Below are 22,464 nucleotides of genomic sequence, written 5' to 3'. Positions count from 1 at the left end.
GGCAGGGCAGGCAGGGATGCTCTGCTGGTGGCTTTCCTGCTGGCTGCCTGCCTCAGGCTCTCCTCAGCATCTCCACTGCAGCCTGCTGCTGCTCCTGGAGCACTCTGCTGGTGCCTTCTGGGAGCTGTTTGCCAGGGCTCTGCTGGAGCTCTGTCTTGGCCTTCAGGGACTTTGGAGCAAGCCAGGGGGCTTTGGTCACCGGGCTGAGAACCTCCCCTGTGGGGCAGGCTGGGAGAGGAGACCCCCAGGGAGACCTCAGAGCAGCCTCCCAGTAGCTGAAGGGCTCCAGGAGAGCTGGGGAGGAACTCTGGACGAGGGCTGGGGGTGGCAGGATGAGGGCAGTGGCTTGGAGCTGGGAGAGAGCAGGCTGGGAGTGGGGAGGAGGGTGAGGGGAGCCTGGCACAGGTTGCCCAGGGAGGTGCTGCAGGCCAGGCTGGATGAGGCCTGGAGCAGCCTGGGCTGGGGGGAGGGCTCCCTGCCCAGGGGTTGGAGCTGGAGGAGCTTTGAGGCCCTCCCAACCCAAACCCAAGCCTGGCTCCATGTGCCAGGGCCCCCTGAGCAAGGGCCTCCCTTGCCAGCCCTGGGGCCTTGGGGGACAGTGGAAGGGGCAAGGGGCATGGCTGGGGGGAGGGGGGGCTGCAGGTCCCTGCTGCAGTCTCTGCTGCCTCTCCAGCCCCTGTGCTGCCCTGGGTGCTGTTGTAAATAGCTGTGAATGGGCTGTATAAAACAGATCTATTTTGTACGTGGTTCCTCTCCTCTCTGCCAGAGTGGGGGCTGGGGGCTGGGGGGGGATGTGGCAGCTTGGGGGCTGCTGGGGACGGGCAGGGGGGAGGCTCAGCTCCCAGCCACAGCTCTCCCTGCTGGTCTGTTCAGGCCAGGCTGCTGCTGCCCCCAGTGCCCCCCAGCAGGGGCTGTGGGGTGCTGGGGAGGCTGTCCCCAGTGCCCCCCAGCAGGGGCTGTGGGGTGCTGGGGAGGCTGCCCCCAGTGCCCCCCAGCAGGGGCTGTGGGGTGCTGGGGAGGCTGCCCCCAGTGCCCCCCAGCAGGGGCTGTGGGGTGCTGGGGAGGCCGTGGGGCTGTGCTGGGGGGGCCATGGGACACATGTAGGGCTCTGGGGGGTGTGTAGGGCAGGAGGGTGGGTGAGGGGTGGGTTAGGGTGTGCAGGGGAGGAAGGTTGCTGGGGTCCATCCCTGGCTCTCTGGGCACAGCTGTGCCAGGGGCAGTGGTTTTCCTGCTGCCCTCACAGCAGATCCCTGCCCCCCCCTGCTGTGGGCAGGGACTGCAGCAGGCAGAGCTGCCCCAGGCTGACCTCCTGCCGTGCCCCACTCTGGCTCCCTCTGCTCCTGCTGGCAGCCACCCTGCAGCCTCAGGACTTGCATCCCTGGTGTCTCCTTTCCTGGAGAGCTCAGCTGATGCTGCCACTGCCTCAGGGGGGAGGTGGAGCCCTGGCACAGGTTGCCCAGGGGGTGGCTGAGGCTCCTTCCCTGGGGGTGTTCAGGGTGAGGCTTGGGGAGGCCCTGGGCTACCTGCAGCCCTTGGGGCTGTCCCTGCACAGAGGGCTTGGGCTGGAGGAGCTCTGCAGCCCCTTCGGCCTGGGACCATTCTGTGCCTCTCAGACTCTGCTTGGAGACTTCCTGCCCCCCAGGCTGGGCATCCTGCAGCCCCTCAGGGCCAGCAGGGGCCAGGGCTGGCTGTTTGCCCAGGGACATGCTGTTCCAGCCTGCTGCCAAGTGTCTGCTGGTGTTTGTTTGTGCTCTGGAGCTTGGCACTGCTCTGGAAGTGTGCTCTGGGCGCTGCCCAGGCTGCCAGGGCAGCCCCAGCCTGCCAGAGGAGCCCCAGCCCCAGGCTGCCAGGGCAGCCCCAGCCCCAGGCTGCCAGGGCAGCCCCAGCCCCAGCCTGCCAGGGCAGCCCCAGCCCCAGGCTGCCAGAGGAGCCCCAGCCTGCCAGAGCAGCCCCAGCCCCAGGCTGCCAGGGCAGCCCCAGCCCCAGGCTGCCAGAGCAGCCCCAGCCCCAGGCTGCCAGAGCAGCCCCAGCCCCAGGCTGCCAGGGCAGCCCCAGCCCCAGGCTGCCAGAGCAGCCCCAGCCCCAGGCTGCCAGAGCAGCCCCAGCCCCAGGCTGCCAGGGCAGCCCCAGTCCCAGCCTGCCAGGGCAGCCCCAGCCCCAGGCTGCCAGGGCAGCCCCAGCCCCAGGCTGCCAGGGCAGCCCCAGCCCCAGGCTGCCAGAGCAGCCCCAGCCCCAGGCTGCCAGAGCAGCCCCAGGCTGCCAGGGCAGCCCCAGCCCCAGGCTGCCAGAGCAGCCCCAGCCCCAGGCTGCCAGAGCAGCCCCAGGCTGCCAGAGCAGCCCCAGCCCCAGGCTGCCAGGGCAGCCCCAGCCCCAGCCTGCCAGAACAGCCCCAGGCTGCCAGAGCAGCCCCAGCCCCAGGCTGCCAGAGCAGCCCCAGGCTGCCAGGGCAGCCCCAGCCCCAGGGCTGGAGCAGGCTGGGCTGCAGCGGTGCAGGTGGGAAGCCTGCAGGACAGAGCTGCTTTCCCCCCTGCTCTGCTCCACCTCAGCCTTTCCAAAGGCCTGGAGCCGTCCCCAGGGCAGCCCCAGCCGGGAGTCCAGCAGAAGGCTCTGGGAGACCTCTCCTCCCCCACCCAGAGCAGAGCCAGGGCATGGCCTCTCCAGGCCTTGTGGCCTCCTCCCCAGCCGAGCTCAGCCCAAGCTTTGGTGTTTGGCTCAAGCCCAGCAGGTGAGGGAGAGGCCTGTGCCCAGGGAAGGCCTGAACCGGGCCCCAGTGCCCCAGGGAGGGCAGCGCGGGGCAGGGGCCCCGGGGGGCCTCCTGTGGTGGGTGGGGGCAGAGCCTCAGGGCCAGAGGGCGAGGGGCACTGCCCTGGCAGAGCTGGGGCTGCGAGGAGGCCTGGGTCAGGGCAGAGGGCAGGCAGCCCCCTGGCAGGAGTGAGGCAGCGTCCCAGGGGGCTGGGAGAGGGCTTGGGCCAGGCAGAGGCAGCTGGGCTGGGAAGGGGCTGGAATGTTGTGGGCTGGGAAGGGCCTCTGCAGCCAGCAGGGGCATCGGAACCTCCCCCTGCAGCCCTCCGCCCTTCTCCCGGCCCGGCTCCGTCCTGGCTTTCTGATCGGCCCCTTCCGGAGCCCCCCGGGGCCGCCGCGGGCGGCGCTGCTGCGGCTGTGCCAGCAGAGGGCGCCCGGCGCCGGGGCCCTGCCCGGGGCTGCCGCGGCTGAGGCTCCGCGCGGCCGGGGCCCCTCCCGCGCAGGAGGCCCCAGAGGAGGCAGCGCGAGGCGAGGAGGACCCCAGGCCCCCGGGCGGGGCCGCGCCGGAAGCGGCGCCGGAAGCGAGGCCGGAAGCGAGGCCGGAAGCGGAACCGGCGCTCCCTGGCCCCGCCCCCGGGCGCGCCCCGTGCGTCAGCGGCGCCATATAAGCGGCGGCGCCGCTCCCCCGGCCGCGGGAGCAGCGGCAGCGCCATGTTCGCCGTCAAGCGGAACGCGGTCATCAGCTTCAACCTCTACTGCGGCGGCGGCCCGGCCCTGCCGCCCGCCGCGCCCGGGGCAGAGCCGGCGCCGCCGCCGCCTGCCAGCGCCGCCCAGCCGCCTCGGGCCCTGGATGGCGCCGGGAGACGGCGCTGGGCCGCCGCCGGCCCCCCCGGGGCGCCCCGCTCGCCGGGTGGCTGCGGCGCGGCCGCCCCGGCGGCTCGGTGGAGCCCGGAGCAGGAGCTGGACGGCTGCGAACCCGACTGCGACCGCGGCCCGGGCGGGGGCTCCCTGCCCTCCACGCCGCCCGGGCCCCCCGACGAGCTGTGGCAGGACTCGCTGGAGCTCATCGGCCGCTACCTGCGGGAGGCGGCGGGCGAGGCCGAGCCCAGCGCCAAGAAACTCTTCCCGGGGCTGCTGTGCGGCCCCGGGCGGCCCCGGGCGAACGACGCCGTGATGGAGAAGGCTCTGGAAACGCTGCGGAGGGTCGGCGACGGCATCCTGCAGAAGCACGAACTCGCCTTCCAGGGTGCGTGGCGCGGGGGGGAGCCTCGGGCCCGGCCCTGGGCCTGCTGCGGTGCGAGCGGGGGCGAGGCCGCGGCGCTGCCTCCGGGGAGGAGTTAGGGAGCGGGGGGGGAGGGGTGGGTGTGGGGGCTCGGCCCCGCAAAGGGGGGCACAGGGATCCCCATCTCCGCGCCCTGGGTGGCCGCTCGGGGTGGGTGGGCTGGGAGGGGCCTGGGCCGGAGCTGGCCCTGGGGGTGGGGGCCGGGCGGGGGCCTCCGCACCACCCCCACCGCCCCTCGCGGTGGCGGCCGGCGCGGGGCTGGGCCCCGGGCCCCGGGCTCCGGCCGGGTCGGTTACCGGCCGGGAGCTGCCCCTGCTGCCCGGGGAGCCGAGCAGCTGGGAAGTGATGAAAAACGAAACTGAACTTTGCTCGGCTGGGGGCGGAGGAGCCGCCGGGGGCCTGTGCGGAGCAGATAATTCGGTTACAGATTAGCTGCAGCTCCTCCTGGGCTCCGGCTCCGCTGGCGGTGGCTGCGGGCAGAGGATCCTCGGAGGGCAGCTCGGGAGTCCGAATCCCTCCCGCCCCTGCCTGCGGTGGAACAGGGCCGGGGGGAGGGGGAGTGCCCCCGGGCGCTGTGCTTGAGTTAATTTCTTGCCCTTCGCTCATTTCTGAGGAGCCTTAGAGCAGCCTCAGGAACTTGGCCCCGGTGCCGGGGCTGGGGGTAAGCAAACGTCCTCCCTGCAGAGCGTCCCGGGACGGGGAGCTGGCAGCTGTGACCTGGCTCTGTGGCAGTCGGAAATGAGCTGTCGGGGCGGCGGGGCCAAGCCCCTGCCCTCAGAGCTTGTGCTGGGGCTGCTTCAGGCCCCCCCTGAGCCCACCTGGGGACGCTGCCTGGCACGGGAGCTTGGTGCCTGGCTGGAGGATGTTTCGGCTTCTCTTCGTGGTTAGTTTGTGAGGGCAGCAGGCTCCGGGCCCTTCCCTGCGTCGGGGCTGAGCCGGTAGCAGGGGCCGGGCCGCCCCCCCCGGCCGCATTCCTGGGGATGTTTGTGGAATGAGCCACACCGGGGAGGAATGCTCAGCCCCGGGGGGGTCCCCTCCGCGGGGAGGGAGCCGGCTCTGGAGGCTTCCTGCGAGTCTGTGCAACCACAGGCATTGCCTTCCCGTGCTGCAGAGCCTCCTCCTGGGGGTTACTCGCCGCGGGCACTGCAGGTCAGGCTGGGGCCTTCTGCCGCTTGGGTGGGAGGTGGAGACTGCTGCAGCTCCACCGGAGGGCCAGGCCTTGTGCCGGGCTGCAAACCGGTTTGGAGCCCTAAAGCCCTGGGGGCGGAGGAGTGCTGTGCACAGAGGTGGCAGCTGTGCCTGTGGGGGCGAGGGAGGAGCTAGGTCTGGGTTGCTGTGGCTGGTTTTGGGCTGGCCCAGGCAAGTGTGAGCCCTCTGCAGGAGCAGGCAGCTGCTGGTCCTCCACCTCTGGCAGGACCAGAGAATTGCCTGGGTTGGAAAAGGTCTCTGAGGTCATCCAGGCCAGCCCTGGCCCCGGGTGCCATGGCCACAGGTGCCTTGGACACCTCAGGGATGGGGACTCCCTGGGCAGCCTGTGCCAGGGCCTGGCCACTCCTGCAGGACAGAGCTTTCCCCCTAGAGCTCTGCTGGGACAGCTTCAGGCCACTTCCCATCTCCTGATCCCAGGGTGAGCAGCCCAGCCCTGCTCCAGCCTCCTCTCGGGCCGGAGCCCCCCTGCGTGCCGGGGCTGCTGCGGGGGTCCCCGTGGGGGCGCTGGGGGGGCCTCCTGTGACCCCGGCTCTCGCGCAGGGATGCTGCGGCGCCTGGAGGTGCGGGGCGAGGCGGAGCTGCGCGCGGTGCGCGAGGTGGCGGCGCAGATGTTCGGCGACGGCGTCACCAACTGGGGCCGCGTGGTGACCCTGCTGTCCTTCGGGGCCTTCCTGGCCAGGCACCTGAAGAGCATCCGGCAGGAGCAGAGCGTCGGCTCCCTGGCTGCCATCCTCACCGAGGCCCTGGTCTCGGACCGGCGCGAGTGGCTGCTGAGCCAGGGCGGTTGGGTGAGTCCCTGCCCGGGCCCTTGGCAGCTCCCTTGCAGCCACCCAGGGCCCTGGCTTCTGCTGTTCTGCCTTCCTCTGCCTGCGCTTCCTGCTGCTGCTGCCTCCCCCTTGCTGCCAGCCCACGTGTGCCGGTGGGGCTCAGCGGTGACTCGCTGCCGCTCCGCCTCCAGCCGCAGCCTGCAGCTGCCTCTGAGCAGCTCCTCGCAGTGAGCTGCCCTGGAGCAGCCTGAAACCAGAGCTCTGCCTCCCCCCTGCCCCCCAGGCAGCAATCCAGAACTGCCAGGGCAGGAGGGGACCTCAGGGCTCAGCCAGTCCCAGCCCCCTGCCATGGCCAGGGACAGCTCACACCGCAGCAGGCTGCTCACAGCCACCTCCAGCCTGGCCGTAAATGCTCCAGGGCTGAGGCTGCCACCACCTCCCTGGGCAGCCTCAAGGGGAAGAGCTTCTTCCTGAGGTCTAATCTAGCTCTCTCCTCCCCTGCCTTGGATTCATTCCCCCCAGCCCCATCACCAAGAAGTCCCTCCCCAGTCCCCAGCCTGAGTCAGTCCCCAGCTCACTGAGCTTGCTGGGAGCTGCTCAGCAGTGGGTTTGGTTCTGTCACAGAGTTCCAGGCCTGTTAAGGTTGGAAGAGACCTTTGAGCCATGAGTTCAGTGCCCCTGCTGCTGAGCCCCCACCACTGACCCACACCTCTCAGCACCACATCCAAGCCTCTTCTAAACCCCTCCTGGGCTGGTGACTCCACCACCTCCCTGGGCAGCCTCCTCCAGTGCCTGAGAACAGCCAACCTGACCCTGCCCTGGCACAGCTTCAGGCCTCTTGTCTGCCTCTCGCTGCAGGGAGCTCCTGGGGGTGAAGGAGCTGGCTGGGCACTGCCCCAGGGCTGAGAAGGCTTCCTGCCAGGGGAGGCACAGGAATGACTTCCCCTTCTTTTCTTTCAGGAGGGCTTTGTGGACTTCTTTCGAGTGGAGGACATGGAAGGCAGCGTCAGGAAGATGCTGATGGCGCTGGCAGGCGTGGCTGGAGTGGGGGCAAGCTTGGCCTACATGATCCGGTGAGCCTGGGGCACAGAGCTGCAGAGGGACAGAGCTCTGGCCTGGACAGGCCCCACGGGGGCTGGAGAGCTGATCACTTCCTCCTCTGGGCACTGGGCAAGCTGGACTTGAGCTGAGGAGAGCAGCTGGGCCTGCCCTGGGCAGCCCTCCCCGGCCTGCGCGGGCGGTGGATGCCGACACAGCGAGTGGGAGAGTCGATCCTTCTGCTTCCTGGGAGAGGATGGTGATGGAAAGCTCAAGTTTACCACTTCAGATTTATCCTGGAGGCAACCTGGCTGCTGAGCAGCAAAGCCAGAGGGCACCAGCAGCACTTCTCTGAGGGCTCCTGGGCTTGGCACGGTCCCTGTGCGCGGAGCAGATGGTTCAAGCCTGGGGGGTTCTGGAAGTGGCATCTGCTGCTGCTGCTGTCCTGCCTGACCCCTGCAGCTTTCCACTGGAGCAGGGCCCCTGGGTGCTGGAGCAGGGCCCCTGGGTGCTGGAGCAGAGCCCCTGGGTGCTGGAGCAGGACGCAGGAGCCCTGGAGCAGGCACTGCAAGCCTGCCCCTGCCCAGGCTGTGCCAGCGAGGCAGCCTTGGGCGCCGCTGGCTGAGCGCTCCCCCACCAGCCACGAGCGGCAGGAGCTGTGCCAGCAGCCAAGAGAGGAAACCTTCTGCCAGAAGACAAGGCCCTGCCAGGCTCCTTCCCTCCCAGCAGAGCTCCAGCCAGGCACTGAGCAGGAGAGGAGCTCCAGGGCTGTGCCCACAGCCCGCTGCCCGTCCTGGGCTCGGCGCTCACCGCACACAGGCAGCTCCGAACTCGAGGGGAGATTGTTCCTGGGCATGGGCAAAGAATCCAACCCCACCTGGGCTGGGGAAGCTGTAAAGAGCCTGTAAATACCTCTCCATCTGTAGCATGTGTACAGTCCCACAGAGCTGACAGTGCAAAGCAAAAGGAACTGGGGACGTGGTGGAGCTGCTTCTGGCTGCCCTGCACTTGGGCCCTGCCGGGAAGCCGTCCTGTGGCGAAGCCTCCTCCTGCCGTGGCTCCACACAAGCCTCCCTCTGCTCTGCTGAGGGAGCAGGGCGGGGAGCAGTGGCCTCTCCTCCTGCCCACGGCTTGCTGGCAACAGTTGCTGTTTCTGTTTTGGTTCAGCCTTGGTTTCCTTTGGGTTATTGTAGCTCCTCCAGGGGCTGGGGGAGCTGTGGAGGCTGCTGGTGTCCATCGCTTCCTTCCCTTCCTCCTGAGCCTCTCAGCCCTGAGCCAACCGAAGCTGATGTTTGAATGTAAACATTCTGGAGCAGAATAAAACTCAGCTTGGATCTGCAGCTCTGTGCCAAGTCCCTTGGTGCCAGCCCTGGGCTTGGTCCCTGCTCCTCCCCCAGGCTGCTGCTGCTGGGGTTTGCATCGCTCCCCTGGCTGGGAGCAGTTTGGCTCTTGGGGAGCTCCCCTCTGGGCTTGGGCTCCGAGGCACATCCCCAGCTGTGGTGCTTGACCTGCAGCCTGGGTGGTGCCTGCTGGGAGCCAAGCTGCAGGCTGCTGCTCTCAGGCCCTGCTGCTGTGCTGAGCCAGCCTCAGTTCTGTCAATAAATGGCTTTTGTTCTCAGTCCTTTCAGAGCTGCTCTTCCCTCCACGGAGATGCTGAGCTGCCAGATGCTGCTGCCCTGCCCTGGGCCTGTTTGCACAGGTGCTGCTTCCAGGCCAACCCACAGAGCCCTCTGCTGTGGGCAGCTCTGCTGGGTGTTGTGTCACCTGCTAGGGCTCCCTGGAGCTGTTCCATGCTGGGGAACTTCACTCTGGCTTGGGAGAGTCTGGGAGGTGCCTCCTGCCTGGGCAGCAGCTCCTCAGAGTGCCCTGAAGTCTGTTGGGGCTCTGTGGGCACCCCCTGCTTGGTGGCTGGGGCTTGGCACCTGCTGTGGGGGAGGGGGGCTGCCACCTCCTCAGGAGAAAGGCCTCCTGCAGCCTGGGCCTCAGCCTGTCCTGGCTGTGAAGGGGGACACAGGCTGGGTGGCTTTGGCTGTCCAGGGTTGGTCTTGACCCTCATCTGCCTGGGCAGAGCAAGCAGCTGCCTGAGGAGGCCTTGCTGGGGAGGGGCTCAGGTCCACACCCCCAGAGTGCTTCCTGCCTTGTGGCTCCCTCTGGTTTCAATTCCTGCAGCCTGGGGCCTGCCTGGGAGGGGGCAGACCTCGCTGGAAGAGCTTCCTCCTGCTAAGAGCAGCTCTGCTCTTGGGGCCTTGGCTGGGAGGTGCTCCTCTGGAGGACCAGAAGCCGATGGCTGCAGCCTTGTGGGGCCACCAGGCTCAGGGGGGCAAGGAGAGGGCTTCCTGCAGAGCTGGTGGGGCCTTGGCTGCCACAGAGGCAGTGGTGGAGGCCCTGCAGGGCAGCTGCTGCACAAGAAGTGCTTTGGGGTTGGGTTGGCTGCTTGCTGTCTGTGGCTTTTGGTTTAGTTTTGCCTGTTGGGGCTGCTTCAGGCCCTGGCTGTCCCTGTGGGGTGCTGCAGGGCTGGCTCTGTGCCATGGCAGCATGCAAAGCTGCTGCTGGGGGCTGCTGCTTCCTGGAAGCTGCAGCTCAGGGCTGTGATAAGAGCAGGCTGCTGCCTCCCGGCCCCGCAGATAACCCTCAGGGCTTCCTCCTCCGCCCCGGGGCTGAGCCTGCCGAGGGGGGAGGGGGAGAGCTGAAGCAGTCACTGCCTGCTGCTGCTGCAGGTTGGGGCTGCGGGCAGGGCCTGGCCTGGCTCCCCTGGGGCTTCCCCTGGGCCTGGGCTGAGCCCTCCTTGCCCTGGGGGAGCAGCAACCTCCTGCTGCCTGCTGGGCACCAAGCAGGCTTCAAGCAGGGGAGCTGGAGAGTTCCCTTCACAGAAACAGAGCTGTGAGGGCAGGAGGAGCTCCCTGAGGCCCCCCAGCCCGGGAGGAGCTCCCTGAGGCCCCCCAGCCCGGGAGGAGCTCCCTGAGGCCCCCCAGCCCTGGAGGAGCTCCCTGAGGCCCCCCAGCCCGGGAGGAGCTCCCTGAGGCCCCCCAGCCCGGGGGGAGCTCCCTGAGGCCCCCCAGCCCGGGGGGAGCTCCCTGAGGCCCCCCAGCCCGGGGGGAGCTCCCTGAGGCCCCCCAGCCCGGGGGGAGCTCCCTGAGGCCCCCCAGCCCGGGGGGAGCTCCCTGAGGCCCCCCAGCCCGGGAGCAGAGCTCTCCCCCAGCCCAGCTGCTCCCCTGCAGCTCAGCATCCTTCCCCTCTCCCAGTCCCACGACCCTCAGCACCACCTCCATGCAGCTGGGGACTCCACCACCTCCCTGGGCAGCCTGGGCCAGCGCCTGAGAACCCCTCCTGGGCAGAAATCCTTCCCCCTGTCCATCCTGAGGCTGCCCTGGCACAGCTGGAGGCTGCCCTGGCACAGCTGGAGGCTGCCCTGGCACAGCTGGAGGCTGCCCTGGCAGGGCTCTTGGGGGGTGCCACCCCCCCCCCCCCCCCCATCTCCTGCCCACCTCTGGCTCAGCTGTGTCTGCCTCGGGGTGGCCTTTGCTGCCAGCTCCCCGGGCAGGAGCCTGAGCTGGGTCCCAGCTGTGCTCCTGCCCTCTGCAGGGGCTCCTGGAGGGGTTTGGGGGGGGGCTGCTCTCTAGCTGCATCCCTGCCCTACTGTTCTGCTGCCTCCCCTTGCAGCCCACCCTGGGGGGCTGTGAGTGCAGCTCAGAGCTTGGCCCCTGGTGGGGGCCGTGCCAGGACCCCTCCCCCCGAGCTGCAGAGAGGATTCCTGGCTCTGCCGTGCTCGTTCCCCCTGCCCCCTCCCCAGGGGGACTCTGGGTGGCCGCCGGGGGCAGGCTGCCGGTGCTGGGGGCAGGGAGCTGCCCCTGCACTCCTGTGCTGAGCCTGCCAGGCCTCAGCTGCCAGCAGAGGGGCGGTGGCCAGGAGGTGTCCCCCGGCCCGGGTGGGTCCCTGCCTGTGCCCCTGGCCGAGCCCAGGGCTTGGACCCCCTGGGAGGTGCCAGGACCGGGTGCCAGGCTGCACCCTTGGGTCCTGCCCTGCCTGGCAGAGCTCTGCCCAGCAACAGAGGCTGCGAATAGCAGCCGGGAAGTCACGTGGGGCTCTTCCGGGAACCCGGTGCCCATCCCCCCCCCGGGCCCGGGGGTGACACCGGGGTGGGACACAGCGTGGCCCTGGCAGGGGGCTGCCCCTCGGCCGCCGCCGTCCCCCTCTGGCGCGGGGTGGGCTGTGCATGGCGGGGGGCTGGGGGTATGGGGGGCAAACAGTGAGTGGGGGTGCAGGGCTGGGCGGGGGGCTTCAGGGGCTTGGGGGCTCTGAGGGGGGTGTGGTAGAGCAGAGGAGGCAGAGAGAGTGAGGGGCTGAGTGCCCCCAGCTGTGTCTGCCCCCAGCTGTGTCTGCCTCTGGGTGGCCTTCCCTGTCAGCTCCCCGGGCAGGAGCTGTAGGCTTGTGGGGGGCAGAGGGACGAGGGGGGAAGGGCACTCGGCCAGCTGGGGGGGCAGGGGCTGGGGGGGGGTGGGGCGGCTGTGGGGAGGAGTGGAGCTGCTGTAGGGTGGAGTGGGGCGGCTGTGGGGAGGAGTGGGGCAGCTGTGGGGAGGAGTGGAGCTGCTGTGGGGTGGAGTGGGGCGGCTGTGGGGAGGAGTGGGGCGGCTGTGGACCTTGTGTGACGCCAGCGTGGGGCTGTGGCCCTGGACCTGCTCCGGCAGGAACTGGCAGTGACTCAGGCAGGAATGTGCTGGCAGGACAGAGTGTTCCAGCAGGACACTGCAGGCTGGCAGCACCCAGCCCCACGGGCAGCACCCACGGGCAGCACCCACGGGCAGCACCCAGCCCCACGGGCAGCACCCAGCCCCACGGGCAGCACCCACGGGCAGCACCCAGCCCCACGGGCAGCACCCACAGGCAGCACCCACGGGCAGCACCCACGGGCAGCACCCACGGGCAGCCCCCTTTGCCCAGCCCCGTGGCTGGCACCCTGCCAGCAGCCCCAGCGCCGGTACCTGACGCGGCCCTGGTGCGTTTGGCTGAGCCTTTGGCTCGCACCCTGGAGCCCCCCAGCACTGCTGTGGCTGTGGATCTGTTGGAGAGGGTCCAGAGGAGGACACAAAGATGATCAGAGGCTGGGACAGGCTGGGAGCTGGGGCTGTGCAGCCTGGAGAGGAGAAGGCTGCAGGCAGACCTCAGAGCAGCCTTGCAGTAGCTGCAGGGCTCCAGGAGAGCTGGGGAGGGACAGGCTGGGAGGGCCAGGACGAGGCCCCATGGCTTTGAGCTGGGAGAGGGGAGGCTGAGAGTGGAGATGAGGAAGAGATTCGTTAGAGGGAGGGGAGACACTGGAACAGGCTGGCCAGGGAGGTGGTGGCTGCCCCCTCCCTAGAGGTGGTCAAGCCCAGGCTGGCTCTGGTCTAGTGGGAGGCGTCGCTGCCTCTGGCAGGGGTACTGGAACACGACTCTGCCCTCCTGTCCTGTGCATTTCCTTGTCCCCTTTCCCTGAGGCCCTGGACCCCCTGTCCCCATCTGCTCTCCTTGGGGATGTGATGCTGGACTCCTTCTCGCTGTCCTTGCCCTGAGGCCACTCAGATCCTTGCACTGCACCCACCCCGCTGCACGCTCCAGTTTCACACTCCCCTTCCCCTGCACGTCCAGCAGGCCTGCTCTAATTGCCTGGAGACCCCCACGGAGGGACCCCCCCGCCCCGATTGCATAAAGGCTTTCGGAACGCTCAACCCTGCAGGGCTTTAAAGCGCAACAACCACCTGGCCGCAGCTCAGCGGAGCCAGAGCGACCGCGGCCGCTCCGTGCTGCCGCCCGGTGGTCAACTGCCGGCGCTGCAGGGCTACAGCCGCGTGTGCCGTCGCGTCCGCGCTCAGTGCTGCCACCGTGTGTTTCGTTACCGGCACTGCACAGCGGTGCGCGCCGTCCCGTCAGCGCCCAGCGCCGCTGCCCGGCCTCAAAACCCCCTGAGTGCTTGCACAGGGTTAAAATTCCGGGGCGCAGAGGAGTTAAAGCTGTATTTAAGGCTGCAGGTATTCGTGAAAGGAGTTAGCCAGCCAGAAATAGCTCATTTTTAGAGAGAGACTCAAAAACTCTGTTCATTTCTAGTTACAAAAGGGCTTGTAAAAGTTTGGCCGGCAGAAGAGCAGTGTGAGAGGTGAGCTGCTGAATGGCTGCAAGTATCTGAAGGCTGCAGGAGGGAGAAGAACTTGCAGAAAGTTGGAGAACGCTGCCTTAGTTGGGGGAGTTCCTGTAGGGTGTTCAGAGCAGACTTGGTGCTGTCGGTGAGGCAAGGTCTGACCCCAGCACATTTGCGTCCTGTGCCAGTCTGCACTCCATTGCATCACCTGCTCAATTCCAGCATGTTCTTCCTTATCAGGGCTGCAGGAGATGGTCAGGAGGAGGGGAGCAGTTGCCACCTCAGCAGGGGCTGTCTGTGGAGCCCCTGATTGCTTTCCCATGCCGTGGCTTCCCATCTCTGCCGGCCGCAGCAGCTGCTGCTGGGCCACGAGCAGACCGCGCTGGTGGAGCTGTCCGCTCCCCACGGCGCGCCGGCTCGCCGGTGCTGCTGAGCCTGCTCTTATCCTCCCTGCCATCAGCTTAATGAGAAAACTCTGCTCCCCACAGCTGGCTTTGGTGAGGGATGCCAGAGACGTCACCAGGGGAAGCCAGATGGGATGACCAGCAAAGGTGGTTAATGAGGGCAAGAGTAATGAACTTTTAATGAGCAGGTGTGCAGGTGCCAGAGGAAGGTGCAGTGAGACATGCACGTCGTGACAGCAGAAGCCTGCAAAGAGGAGCCGGCAGAGTACCTGAAACTGCCTCAGATGGAGCAGGAGCTCCTTGCATCACCTTGATCCCGGCTGTGCTCCTGCCTGGGCCAGCAGCAAGGCAGGTACAGTGCCTGAGCATCTCCTTTGTGCCTGGTTGGAGGATGATGGACACTTCTGCCCGGCTCAGGGCAGTGTGGGAGTGCAATGGGGAGCTCTAAGCAGGCCAGCAGAATGCAAGCCCCCAAGTCTCTCTGATGAGGAATGTGGAGCTGCTGAGGGCTGCCTGCTGTTAGGTCAGAGCAATTCCCCCAGCCCCTCATTCCCCCAGTCCCAGCTCTCTTTCAGCCTCCAGCTCAGCTCAATTGCAAGCTGTGTCCTACTCTGCCTTTGCCTGTCTGAGCTGCTGCTCTTCTCAGTGCTGACCGGAGCTGTGGGTGCAGCCTCCCCTCGTGCCCAAGTGTCCTTCAGCAGACAGCATCCTCTGGCTCACATTGCATGAAGATGGTGCCAGGGGAGGTCCTGGTTGGCCATGAGGAAAACTTTCTGTCCTGCAAGAGTGGCCAAGCATTGGACCAGGCTGCCCAGGGAGGAGGTGGAGACACCATCCCTGGAGGTGTCCAGGAACCATGGGCATGGCACATGGGGATATGGTGTAATGGCCATGGGGGTGTTGGGTTGCTAGTTGGACTCAATGATCTTGGAGGGCTTTTCCAACCCAAGCAGCTCTATCATTCAGTGACTGAACAGAGCCATCCCACCAGCTTGGACATTGCCATTGCCACTCATGTGGAAGAAGTGACCATGAAGCTGCATAAAGCTTCTCTTTTTTTCCTTCTCTACTGACTGAAACAAAGCTCTTGGCACCCTGAAACCTAAAGGAACTCCTCAGGGCTGGGCAGTGGTACCTGGAGCCAGGCTGCTCCCTTGTCCTCCTGTCCCATGTCTGAAGTGCTGTACTGGAGAGAGACAGCCATAATGAGAGCCCTGGTGGGACAGGGCTGTCTCTCCTGATAGAGATCTCCTGAGGGCTCCTCTAATGGCACTGCCAGATGGTTCTGCATTCCTGTGTGGAGCAATTCCTTATCCCATGTAATTTGCCCACAGACTGAGGAGCTCTTCCACAAGATCTGATGAGACTCACATTCCATGGCACTTGGTGTTCTCTTCCTGCTGTAGCCTGGAAGCTGCTGACAGCCAAGGTCAGGCTGACCTCATGAGGGGACCCTTCTTCCAGCATGCTGCACTCCAGCACCTCAGAGCCTTTAAGGAAGCCTTTACTGTTCTGGGTCTGGTTTGTGGCAGTTCAGTCCAGTTTCAACCCCACCGGTGCCAGGCACTTCACGGCATTGGTGCCTACCCTATGGCTCTCAGTGTTCACTGAGCAGGCTGGTGGGGAGAGCAAGTGGCTACTGCTGAGGCAGGAACGGTGCTGGATGGTCCCAAACCCTAAAGGTTCCCCTTTTCCAGAGCTGGCTTGGCTTTCCCACAGGGAGATGCAAAGCTGAGAGGCACCAGGCACGTCCTGACCTTGGAGGTGTTGCATCAACAAGGGCACAAACTCTGTTTCCTGAGGCACCCATTTCCAGCCTCGGGAGTCTTCCAGCTCTCTGGGAGACACCAGCAGCTCCTCATCCAAGCTCAGCACTGCTGCAGCCCCCTCCCTCCTCTGACTGCTGCTGTCTCCCACTCTGCAGCCCTTGGAGCTCCAGACCTCTCCAGCCTGGGGAGAGGCACCTCTGGGCTGGGCTCACTGAGCTCACGCCAGGTTGCCTGTGGTGCCTTCAGCTCAGCCGCCCCCAGAGAGGTGCCTTCTGCCAGGGTCCAGCTTCCACAGGTGTTCTGGGTGAGCTCCTCACGCTCCAGCCTTGTAATTGGCAGGAGGCTGCTGCTGGGGCCCATTATCTAGCTGGGCTTCTCAGCCCTCCTCTGGAATCTGCAGCCTCTGCACATTTGTATGGCAGCAACCTGGGCATGGGGGATGGCTTTCGTGAGCTGCTGTCGTGGCTGGGCCGTGGAGGCTTCCAGAGCCTGAAGAAGTGCCCTGGACATGGCCTCAGCCCCAGGATCAGATACAGGAGGCTGTGTTTAGGGAAAAGACCTGCATGGCCAGCAGATTTTCCCCCAGATTGGTGGTTTCCAAGGCGGAAACAAGGCGCAGCGTGGTCTGGCACCTCCCAAACGCTGAGCGGCGATGGCTCCTCCCTTGCCAGGTGGCTTCTCCCCCCACCCCTTGCTCCTGTATATAAGGTCCCCTCTGAGCACCCTCAGCACATCACAACCCCCTCCAGCAAAGCAGACAGCAAGCTGCACCTCCAGCACCTCTGCTCTTGACGAGAGTGACCCAAAGGCCTCAGCATGGGTAAGAGACTCTGCACTCCCCACAGCCACAGCAGCTCCAGCCTGGCTCCGGCTCCAGCCGCTGCCTGCGGGCTGCAGACATCCCAGCTGGGAACCCACTTGGGCACTGGGAGCTTTGTGCCTCTGCAGCACTGCAGGAAGGAGAATGGAGGGCCTGAAGGCTGGAGTTGCATCTGAGGAAGTCCACTGGGTGGGACAGAGGCTTTTGAGGAGACAGCTTCTAGGACGTGGACATTTCTCACCTGCTTCTTCTCCCTTCAGACAGATGCAGAGTTCAGTGCTACGAGTACCCCACCTGCCCAGACGCTGTGAAAGGCAAGTCCTGCTCAGCCTCTCCTGGGGTGGGTGGTGTCTGGGGAGGAGCTGCATGGTAGTGGAGACCACCAGGGATGAAGAGGCTGTGCTGAGGGCCTTCCCCCACCAGTGGTGAACGGTACCTCTGTGGACATCCACTGGTGGTGGTCTCTTCCCTCTGGGTCACTGATGGACCAGGGCTGCACTGCCCACCAGCTGTCAGTGAGCAAGGAGGAAGGTTGTGGTGGCCAGAAAAAGAAGCTGAGTCCCACCTGAGAGTGGCTGAAGCTTTGCTTTTGCTTCCTGGATGGTTCATGGCCTGGTTTAACACCAACTTTCTGTCCACCCAGCTCCTAGGGAGGAGGTTGCCTACGTGACCTGTACCTACAGGGAGACATGCAACGACCAGCCTGACTTCCTGGCCACCGTTGACCTCAACCCCAGGTCTCCAACCTATGGCCAGGTACCTGTGTCTCAACTGCTGGGCTTCTTCCCTGGGATGGTCACCACTGCTGGCTCTCTGCTTCATTGTGCCTCCAGATTCCAGGCATTGGCTCTGCCTTGCTGTGGAAGATCAGGCTGCTTGACAGCCTCTCTGTGCTGCTGCTGGCTGTTGGTGCCTTGCTCCTTCTTGTCTTTGGGCATCTTCCTACCTCATCCACACTGGCCTGACTCTTGTCTCCTGCTGCCTGGCCATGCCCTGCCAGGACTTGTCTAGGAGACTCTGTGGGAGTTTTATCATCACAACTCAGCTTCTGCTTCTCCACTGGTGCTGTGCACAAGACAGGGACATTGTCTGCTTGGAATGTCACCTTCCTGCTCACCCTCTGCTCTCCTCCTGACTCTGCTTGAATCCTCTCCATCTCTGTGTCCTCAGGACAGGTTGGCTCTGACTCACTTCCCAACTCATTTCCAGAGATTCTTGGTGCTGTGAGCTTTTGAGCACAAGCTCTGAATCACCCTCTCAGGGCTGCTCAGCATGGGCAGTGGGCTCTAGTGCCCCAGCACCTACGGGTGGCCATCGCTGCACAGGGGTCACAGCTGCAGTGTCAGGGGTTCAGTCCCACTCTGCACCAACCTGGCTGCTCTGCCCTCAGTGGGAAATGGGCAGTGACCTGTCTCTGAGGGCTGCAGACAGGTTGAGTGCATCAGGGCTGATAGAGGACCTGATTAGTTCATTGCTGCTTACCTTTGAGGACAGTGCACTTTGAAGGCACCATTGGCTTCATCACTCTTTGAACTGCATTGTTGGGAGGAGTCTGCAGAGCAAAGCAGCAGCTTTCTCAAGATGAGAGTTCCTCACAGCCAGGATCTCCTTCCTGGCATGGGATTCTTGCAAGCATCTCCACCTTCCCCAGGGACACGAAGGGCAGTGGCCAGCACAGGAGCGGTGCTCTCCTCCCTCAGGCAGTCCCAGCCCAATGGAGGTCACCAAGGCAGAAGCATCAACCAGCAATTAGGGTCCCCACTTCTCCTGCCTCCCTGTGTGAACTCAACTCTCTCTTGGCTGCCTAGGTGATCCACCGCCTGCCCATGCCCAACCTCAAAGACGAGCTGCACTGCGCGGGCTGGAGCGCTGCCTGCAGCTGCTTTGACAGTGCCGCAGCGAAAAGGACCAAGCTGATCCTCCCCTCTCTGATCTCCTCCCGCATTTATGTGGTGGATGTGGGGTCACAGTGCCGGGCTCCCAAGCTCTGCAAGGTAGGCCTGAGGTGATTCAAAGACAGCTTGCTGAGAAGGAGTTGGGAACTGGTCCTTCTGGAATAACACCAAGGGAAGAAGGCTTCTCTCTTCGTCTTCCTTCCACCCTGATTTGAGAGCTGAGTTTCCTTCCCAGCTCTCTCCTTGGCACACCGAGGAAGGCTCCAACCATTGCTGTGTTCCTTCCTGTGGGGCTGCTGAGCTCAGAGAGGGTTTGATCACTGGAAGTCACCCAACACCCAACACCTGCTCCCCACCCAAATGGTGAGGGGGCAGACAAGGGACTCTGAGTTAGGTGTTGCTGCAATCTGCTCTGTGTAGAGGGAAGCCAAGAGGCTCTGTGACCCCTGCAAGGACCAGCAGGTCCTAGGAGTGTGAGCTCTTGGGAAGGAAGCTCCTGCAAGTGTCAGAGAGTTCTAGAAGTCTCTGGTGGCCACAGGCACTGCTGGGGAGTGTGAAATCAGCTGAGCAGCTGGGGGCTGAGGGCTGTGTGTCCAATTTTCCAGACAATTGAGCCAGTGGATGTCTTCTGGAAGTGCAACAAAGGATACCTGGCTGTGGTCCACAGCCTGCCCAACGGGGACGTCCTGATTGCCAACACAGGGGATGCAGCTGGCCACGGGAAGGGTGAGTTCTGGAATCCTTCCAGCAGGACACCGACTGGTGTGGATGAGTGTGGTTTGTGAGCAGTCCCCTCCTGCACCCCAGGTGGATTCGTCGTGCTGGATGGAGAGACCTTTGAGCTGAAGGGCAACTGGGAAAATGAGTGCGAGGCTCCCCCAACTGGCTACGACTTCTGGTACCAGCCACGCCACAACGTGCTGATCAGCTCGGCCGGGATGGTCCCGAGACGAGCAGGACGTGGGTTCAATCCTGATGACCTGAAGAAAGGTGAGGCGGTGTGGGTGCAGGTGCCGAGCCACAGCGCCCCGAGGTGCTGGCTGTGGGCTGAAGCCAGCAGAGGGAGGGGACAGGCAGAGTCCTCCCCAAACCATCTGAGAGCAAGAGCTGCAGCAGGTGCAGCATCTGTCCCCAGGGCAGGCTGGTCCCAGCTTCCCCTGCTGCTCCCCAAACCGCTGCAGCTCCTCTGCTGCTTTGGCTGCTCGCTGCCAGGGCTCTCCCTGTCTGGGGGCACCTGGGGCAGGGACTTCTCCACGGGCTGTCCCCAACTCTCCTCAGCTGCTTTTCCTTCTCCTCAGGGGTCTATGGGCGCCGCCTGAACGTGTGGAACCTGTCCTGCCGCAGCCTGACCCAGTGCTTTGACCTGGGGGAGGACTCCCTGCCCCTGAGTGTCAAATTCCTGCACAACCCTGAGGCTGCCGAGGGCTACGTCGCCTGTGCCCTCAGCGGCATCATCTACCGCTTCTACAAGTGCGAGGTGAGTGCTCCAGAGCCGGGGCGAGCTGCAGGGGGAGGAGCAGCAGGGAGAGCTCGGGGGGAGCAGACAGGCAGAAGGAGGGGCAGGGAGCTCCTGCAGCACTCGGGGCTCCGCAGCCAGCATCACTCCTGCTGCTTTGTGCTCCTGGTGCAGAGGGAAAACTGGGCGGTGGAGGAGGTGATCCGGATCCCAGCCAAGGACGTGACAGGATGGATTATGCCCAAGATGCCAGGTTTGTGTGCCCCCAGCTGCTCCTTCCCTTTTCCTCCCGGAGCCTTCTGCCCCACCCCGAGCCTGAGCCCTGCAGCAGGTCTCTTGTGCGGGAGGCACGACCCCCGGCACGGTGGGGAGGGAAGGCAGCTGGGGCTTGAGGCAAGGCTCCTGTGCTGCTGCTGCTGCTGCCTCCTCTGGAGCTCTCTGTTTGTGTGTCCCAGCCTTCACCACTGACCTCATCATCTCCCTGGATGACAAGTTCCTGTATCTCTGCAACTGGCTGCACGGAGACATCCGCCAGTACGAGCTCTCCAAGCACTGCAAGCCCCGGCTGGTGGGACAGGTGAGGCAGCAGCAGCAGCAGCAGGCTTTGCACTCTGGGCCTCCTTAGCAGCCTCTGCTGCTGGGGGGGTGAGAAGCCAACCTGCCTCGCACTGCTTTGCTTCCAGGTCTTTGTAGGAGGCAGCATCCTCAGAGGAGGACCTGTGACTGTGTGCAGAGATGAGGAGCTGAAGTGCCAGCCTGAGCCCTTGGTGGTCAAGGTGAGTTCTGCAGCCTCTTTGCCTCCGGGCTCCTGTGGCTTTGGCTCTGCTCTCACAATGCTCTCTCTGGGGTCGGTCTCCACTGTGGGGCCGCTGTGCCTGCAGTGCCTGCGAGCTGCCTGGGGCAGGGAGGGCAGCAGGAGCTGCGCTCTGCTCCCTGCTTCTCCTCTGCTGGGCGGCTCACAGGCAGGAGCCAGGAACATCTCTGCTCTCTCTTGTGCCCTCAGTGCAAGAGGATCTATGGTGGCCCCAGCAAAATGCAGCTCAGCCTGGATGGCAAGAGGCTGTACGTCACCAACTCCTTCTACAGCACATGGGACAAGCAGTTCTACCCCAACCTGGTCAGGTGAGGCTCATCTGGGAGCAAAGGGGCCTCTTTGGGGTGCTCTGTGTCTGAGATGGGGAGGGAAGGAGCCTCTCCCCTCTGCCTGCAGCAGAGGAGCTCTCCAGGAGAAATTCCTCATGCTGGGGGGCAGCAGGAGGGTGAAGGGCAGGGTCTCCTGGGCAGGGTCTCCTGGGCAGGCCCCTCTTTGCTTCTCTGCGACGGCTGCGTTCTTGTCCCCTCGCAGGGAAGGCTCTGTCATGCTGCAGATCGATGTGGACACGGAGAAGGGAGGCCTGAGCGTCAACAAGAACTTCCTGGTGGATTTTGGCAAGGAGCCCAATGGGCCTTGCCTTGCCCATGACATTCGCTTCCCCTCTGGAGATTCCACCTCTGAGACCTTGGCCTAGACACCACCTGAGACGCTCCCTGCTTCTCCCTCTCCTGTAGTGCAGCCATTAGGGAAGAGTGTGGCTTAGTTGGCTTTGGGGTCCCTCTCACTTGCTGGAGTCTCAGTTTCTGCTACCATGAGCTGGAGAAGCTCTGGGGGAGGGCTTGGTGCAGCAGACCAGTGAGCGGCGACACGCAGCCTGTTCCCAGGCTTGTTCTCAGTGCAAAGCCATCCCTGGGCCTGATGCTCACAGCAGGGCCCAGGGCAGGTGTCAGGCTCAGAGCTGTGCAGGCCACAAGCCAAGCTCTGTGCCCAGTTCTTCTGAGCTGTTGTTCCTCAGCCAGGTCCTTCCTGCCTTCAGCCTGCCGCTGGCGCGAGAGCCCTCTGGGCTCCCCTCCCCCCATGCTGGGGTCGATGTGCCACAGCCACAGGCGTGGGAAGAGCTTTGTTCTGAAGAGAGCTGCCTGCTCCCTGCCACTGGTTTGCTCTGGAGCTCTGCTTTAACCGCCAATAAAACTGCCTTGCATCAGCTGCAGCTTCACGTCTCTTTCTTGGAAGCCTTTCAGAGCAGTTCCAGAGGCAAGCAAAAGCCACAGTGCTCAGCGACCCCCTCAGGGGCTTGCTTCCCCCAGGACCCTGCAGCAGTCCCTGCTGGGCTTCCTAGAGCTTCCTGTTTGCCTTTACATGCTCTGGCTGTGGATGGGCTCCTGTGGAACAGGGTTTACAGTGCGACCTGGCAACCTTTTGTTCTTCTTCTGCCCCAAACAAACCTACCTTGTCCAAGCCACCCGGGGCTGGCATCGCCCAAAGCAGCCTTTTGGTTCTAGCAGGGCTCTAGGATAGGTGAAGGGCTGGAAGAACACACGGAGTAGACACTCCAGTTCCTCATGTTTGTTACCTTGTGGGGTTGATGCTGGTGAGAACATTGGGTCCAGCTTGATCCATTCACATGGACAGCATCAGTTTAGCACAGCTGAGGTCCAGCAAAGTCAGGGATTTCACCCAAAACTCTGCATGCACTTGGGATGGTGTTGGCAAAACGACCTCAATCCTTTAAAAAGCCTCTTCGCTCTTTCTGAGTTTTTCACAAAAGATGTGGGTCCTTGAGCTGTAGCTTCTTGAGCTGTAGGGCCTTGAGCTGTAGCTTCTTGAGCTGTAGGGCCTTGAGCTGTGGGGCCATCTCCTGCTGCTCACCCGCTGCACAGGATGTCCCATCCCAGCCACACAGTGTCAGCCTGCTCACTGCACAGGACAGCAGCTGCTGGCCACCCTAACCCTGCTGCAAGTCCACACAGCTTCCCTTTGTCTTGAGCATCTTCACCGAGCTACAGCTTGCAGCCAAACTCAGCAGCACTCTGGAGGCTGCAAACATTAGGATACAAAGAGGATTCCCTCTAACCTTTAGCCTTTATCATATTTACCTGGGAAGGAAGCAGCTTCCTTCACTGCCACACACTGCTGCAGCTCTCTGGTGTATCATGATG

General features: G+C 64.6%; 2 protein-coding genes across 2 annotated transcripts; both read left to right on the top strand.

The window, feature by feature from the left end:
• The first annotated feature begins 3,324 nt into the window (after positions 1 to 3,324).
• Positions 3,325 to 7,247, top strand: MCL1 (MCL1 apoptosis regulator, BCL2 family member). The gene is made up of 3 exons (XM_054179157.1): positions 3,325 to 3,988; positions 5,774 to 6,021; positions 6,961 to 7,247. The coding sequence occupies exons 1-3, from the start codon at positions 3,454 to 3,456 to the stop codon at positions 7,075 to 7,077; spliced, it is 900 nt and encodes a 299-aa protein (XP_054035132.1). The 5' UTR covers positions 3,325 to 3,453; the 3' UTR covers positions 7,078 to 7,247.
• Positions 7,248 to 11,270: 4,023 nt separating this feature from the next.
• LOC104301025 (methanethiol oxidase) lies at positions 11,271 to 21,272 on the top strand. Its single transcript, XM_054179125.1, has 12 exons — positions 11,271 to 11,284; positions 12,749 to 12,937; positions 16,764 to 16,896; positions 17,949 to 18,134; positions 18,641 to 18,761; positions 18,843 to 19,025; positions 19,334 to 19,512; positions 19,666 to 19,744; positions 19,947 to 20,068; positions 20,175 to 20,267; positions 20,495 to 20,613; positions 20,837 to 21,272. Exons 1-12 carry the CDS (start codon positions 11,271 to 11,273, stop codon positions 20,997 to 20,999), a joined length of 1,581 nt encoding a protein of 526 aa, XP_054035100.1. The 3' UTR covers positions 21,000 to 21,272.
• Positions 21,273 to 22,464: the final 1,192 nt, after the last annotated feature.

Source organism: Dryobates pubescens, assembly GCF_014839835.1.
Source record: "Dryobates pubescens isolate bDryPub1 chromosome 41 unlocalized genomic scaffold, bDryPub1.pri SUPER_41_unloc_1, whole genome shotgun sequence".
Lineage (NCBI taxonomy): Eukaryota > Metazoa > Chordata > Aves > Piciformes > Picidae > Dryobates > Dryobates pubescens.
The sequence above is the reverse complement of the archived record's forward strand: the minus strand, read 5'-3'. Positions and strand labels throughout refer to the sequence as shown.

What these genes read in the sequence shown, in the direction of transcription:
- MCL1 (XM_054179157.1), top strand. Translation starts at nt 3,454, where the DNA reads ATGTTCGCCGTCAAGCGGAACGCGGTCATCAGCTTCAACCTCTACTGC. An exon ending in GCACGAACTCGCCTTCCAGG is followed by an intron (nt 3,989 to 5,773) that starts GTGCGTGGCGCG and finishes GCTCTCGCGCAG; the next exon opens with GGATGCTGCGGCGCCTGGAG. An exon ending in TGCTGAGCCAGGGCGGTTGG is followed by an intron (nt 6,022 to 6,960) that starts GTGAGTCCCTGC and finishes CTTTTCTTTCAG; the next exon opens with GAGGGCTTTGTGGACTTCTT.
- LOC104301025 (XM_054179125.1), top strand. An exon ending in TCCTGATGACCTGAAGAAAG is followed by an intron (nt 19,026 to 19,333) that starts GTGAGGCGGTGT and finishes CCTTCTCCTCAG; the next exon opens with GGGTCTATGGGCGCCGCCTG. An exon ending in ACCGCTTCTACAAGTGCGAG is followed by an intron (nt 19,513 to 19,665) that starts GTGAGTGCTCCA and finishes CTCCTGGTGCAG; the next exon opens with AGGGAAAACTGGGCGGTGGA.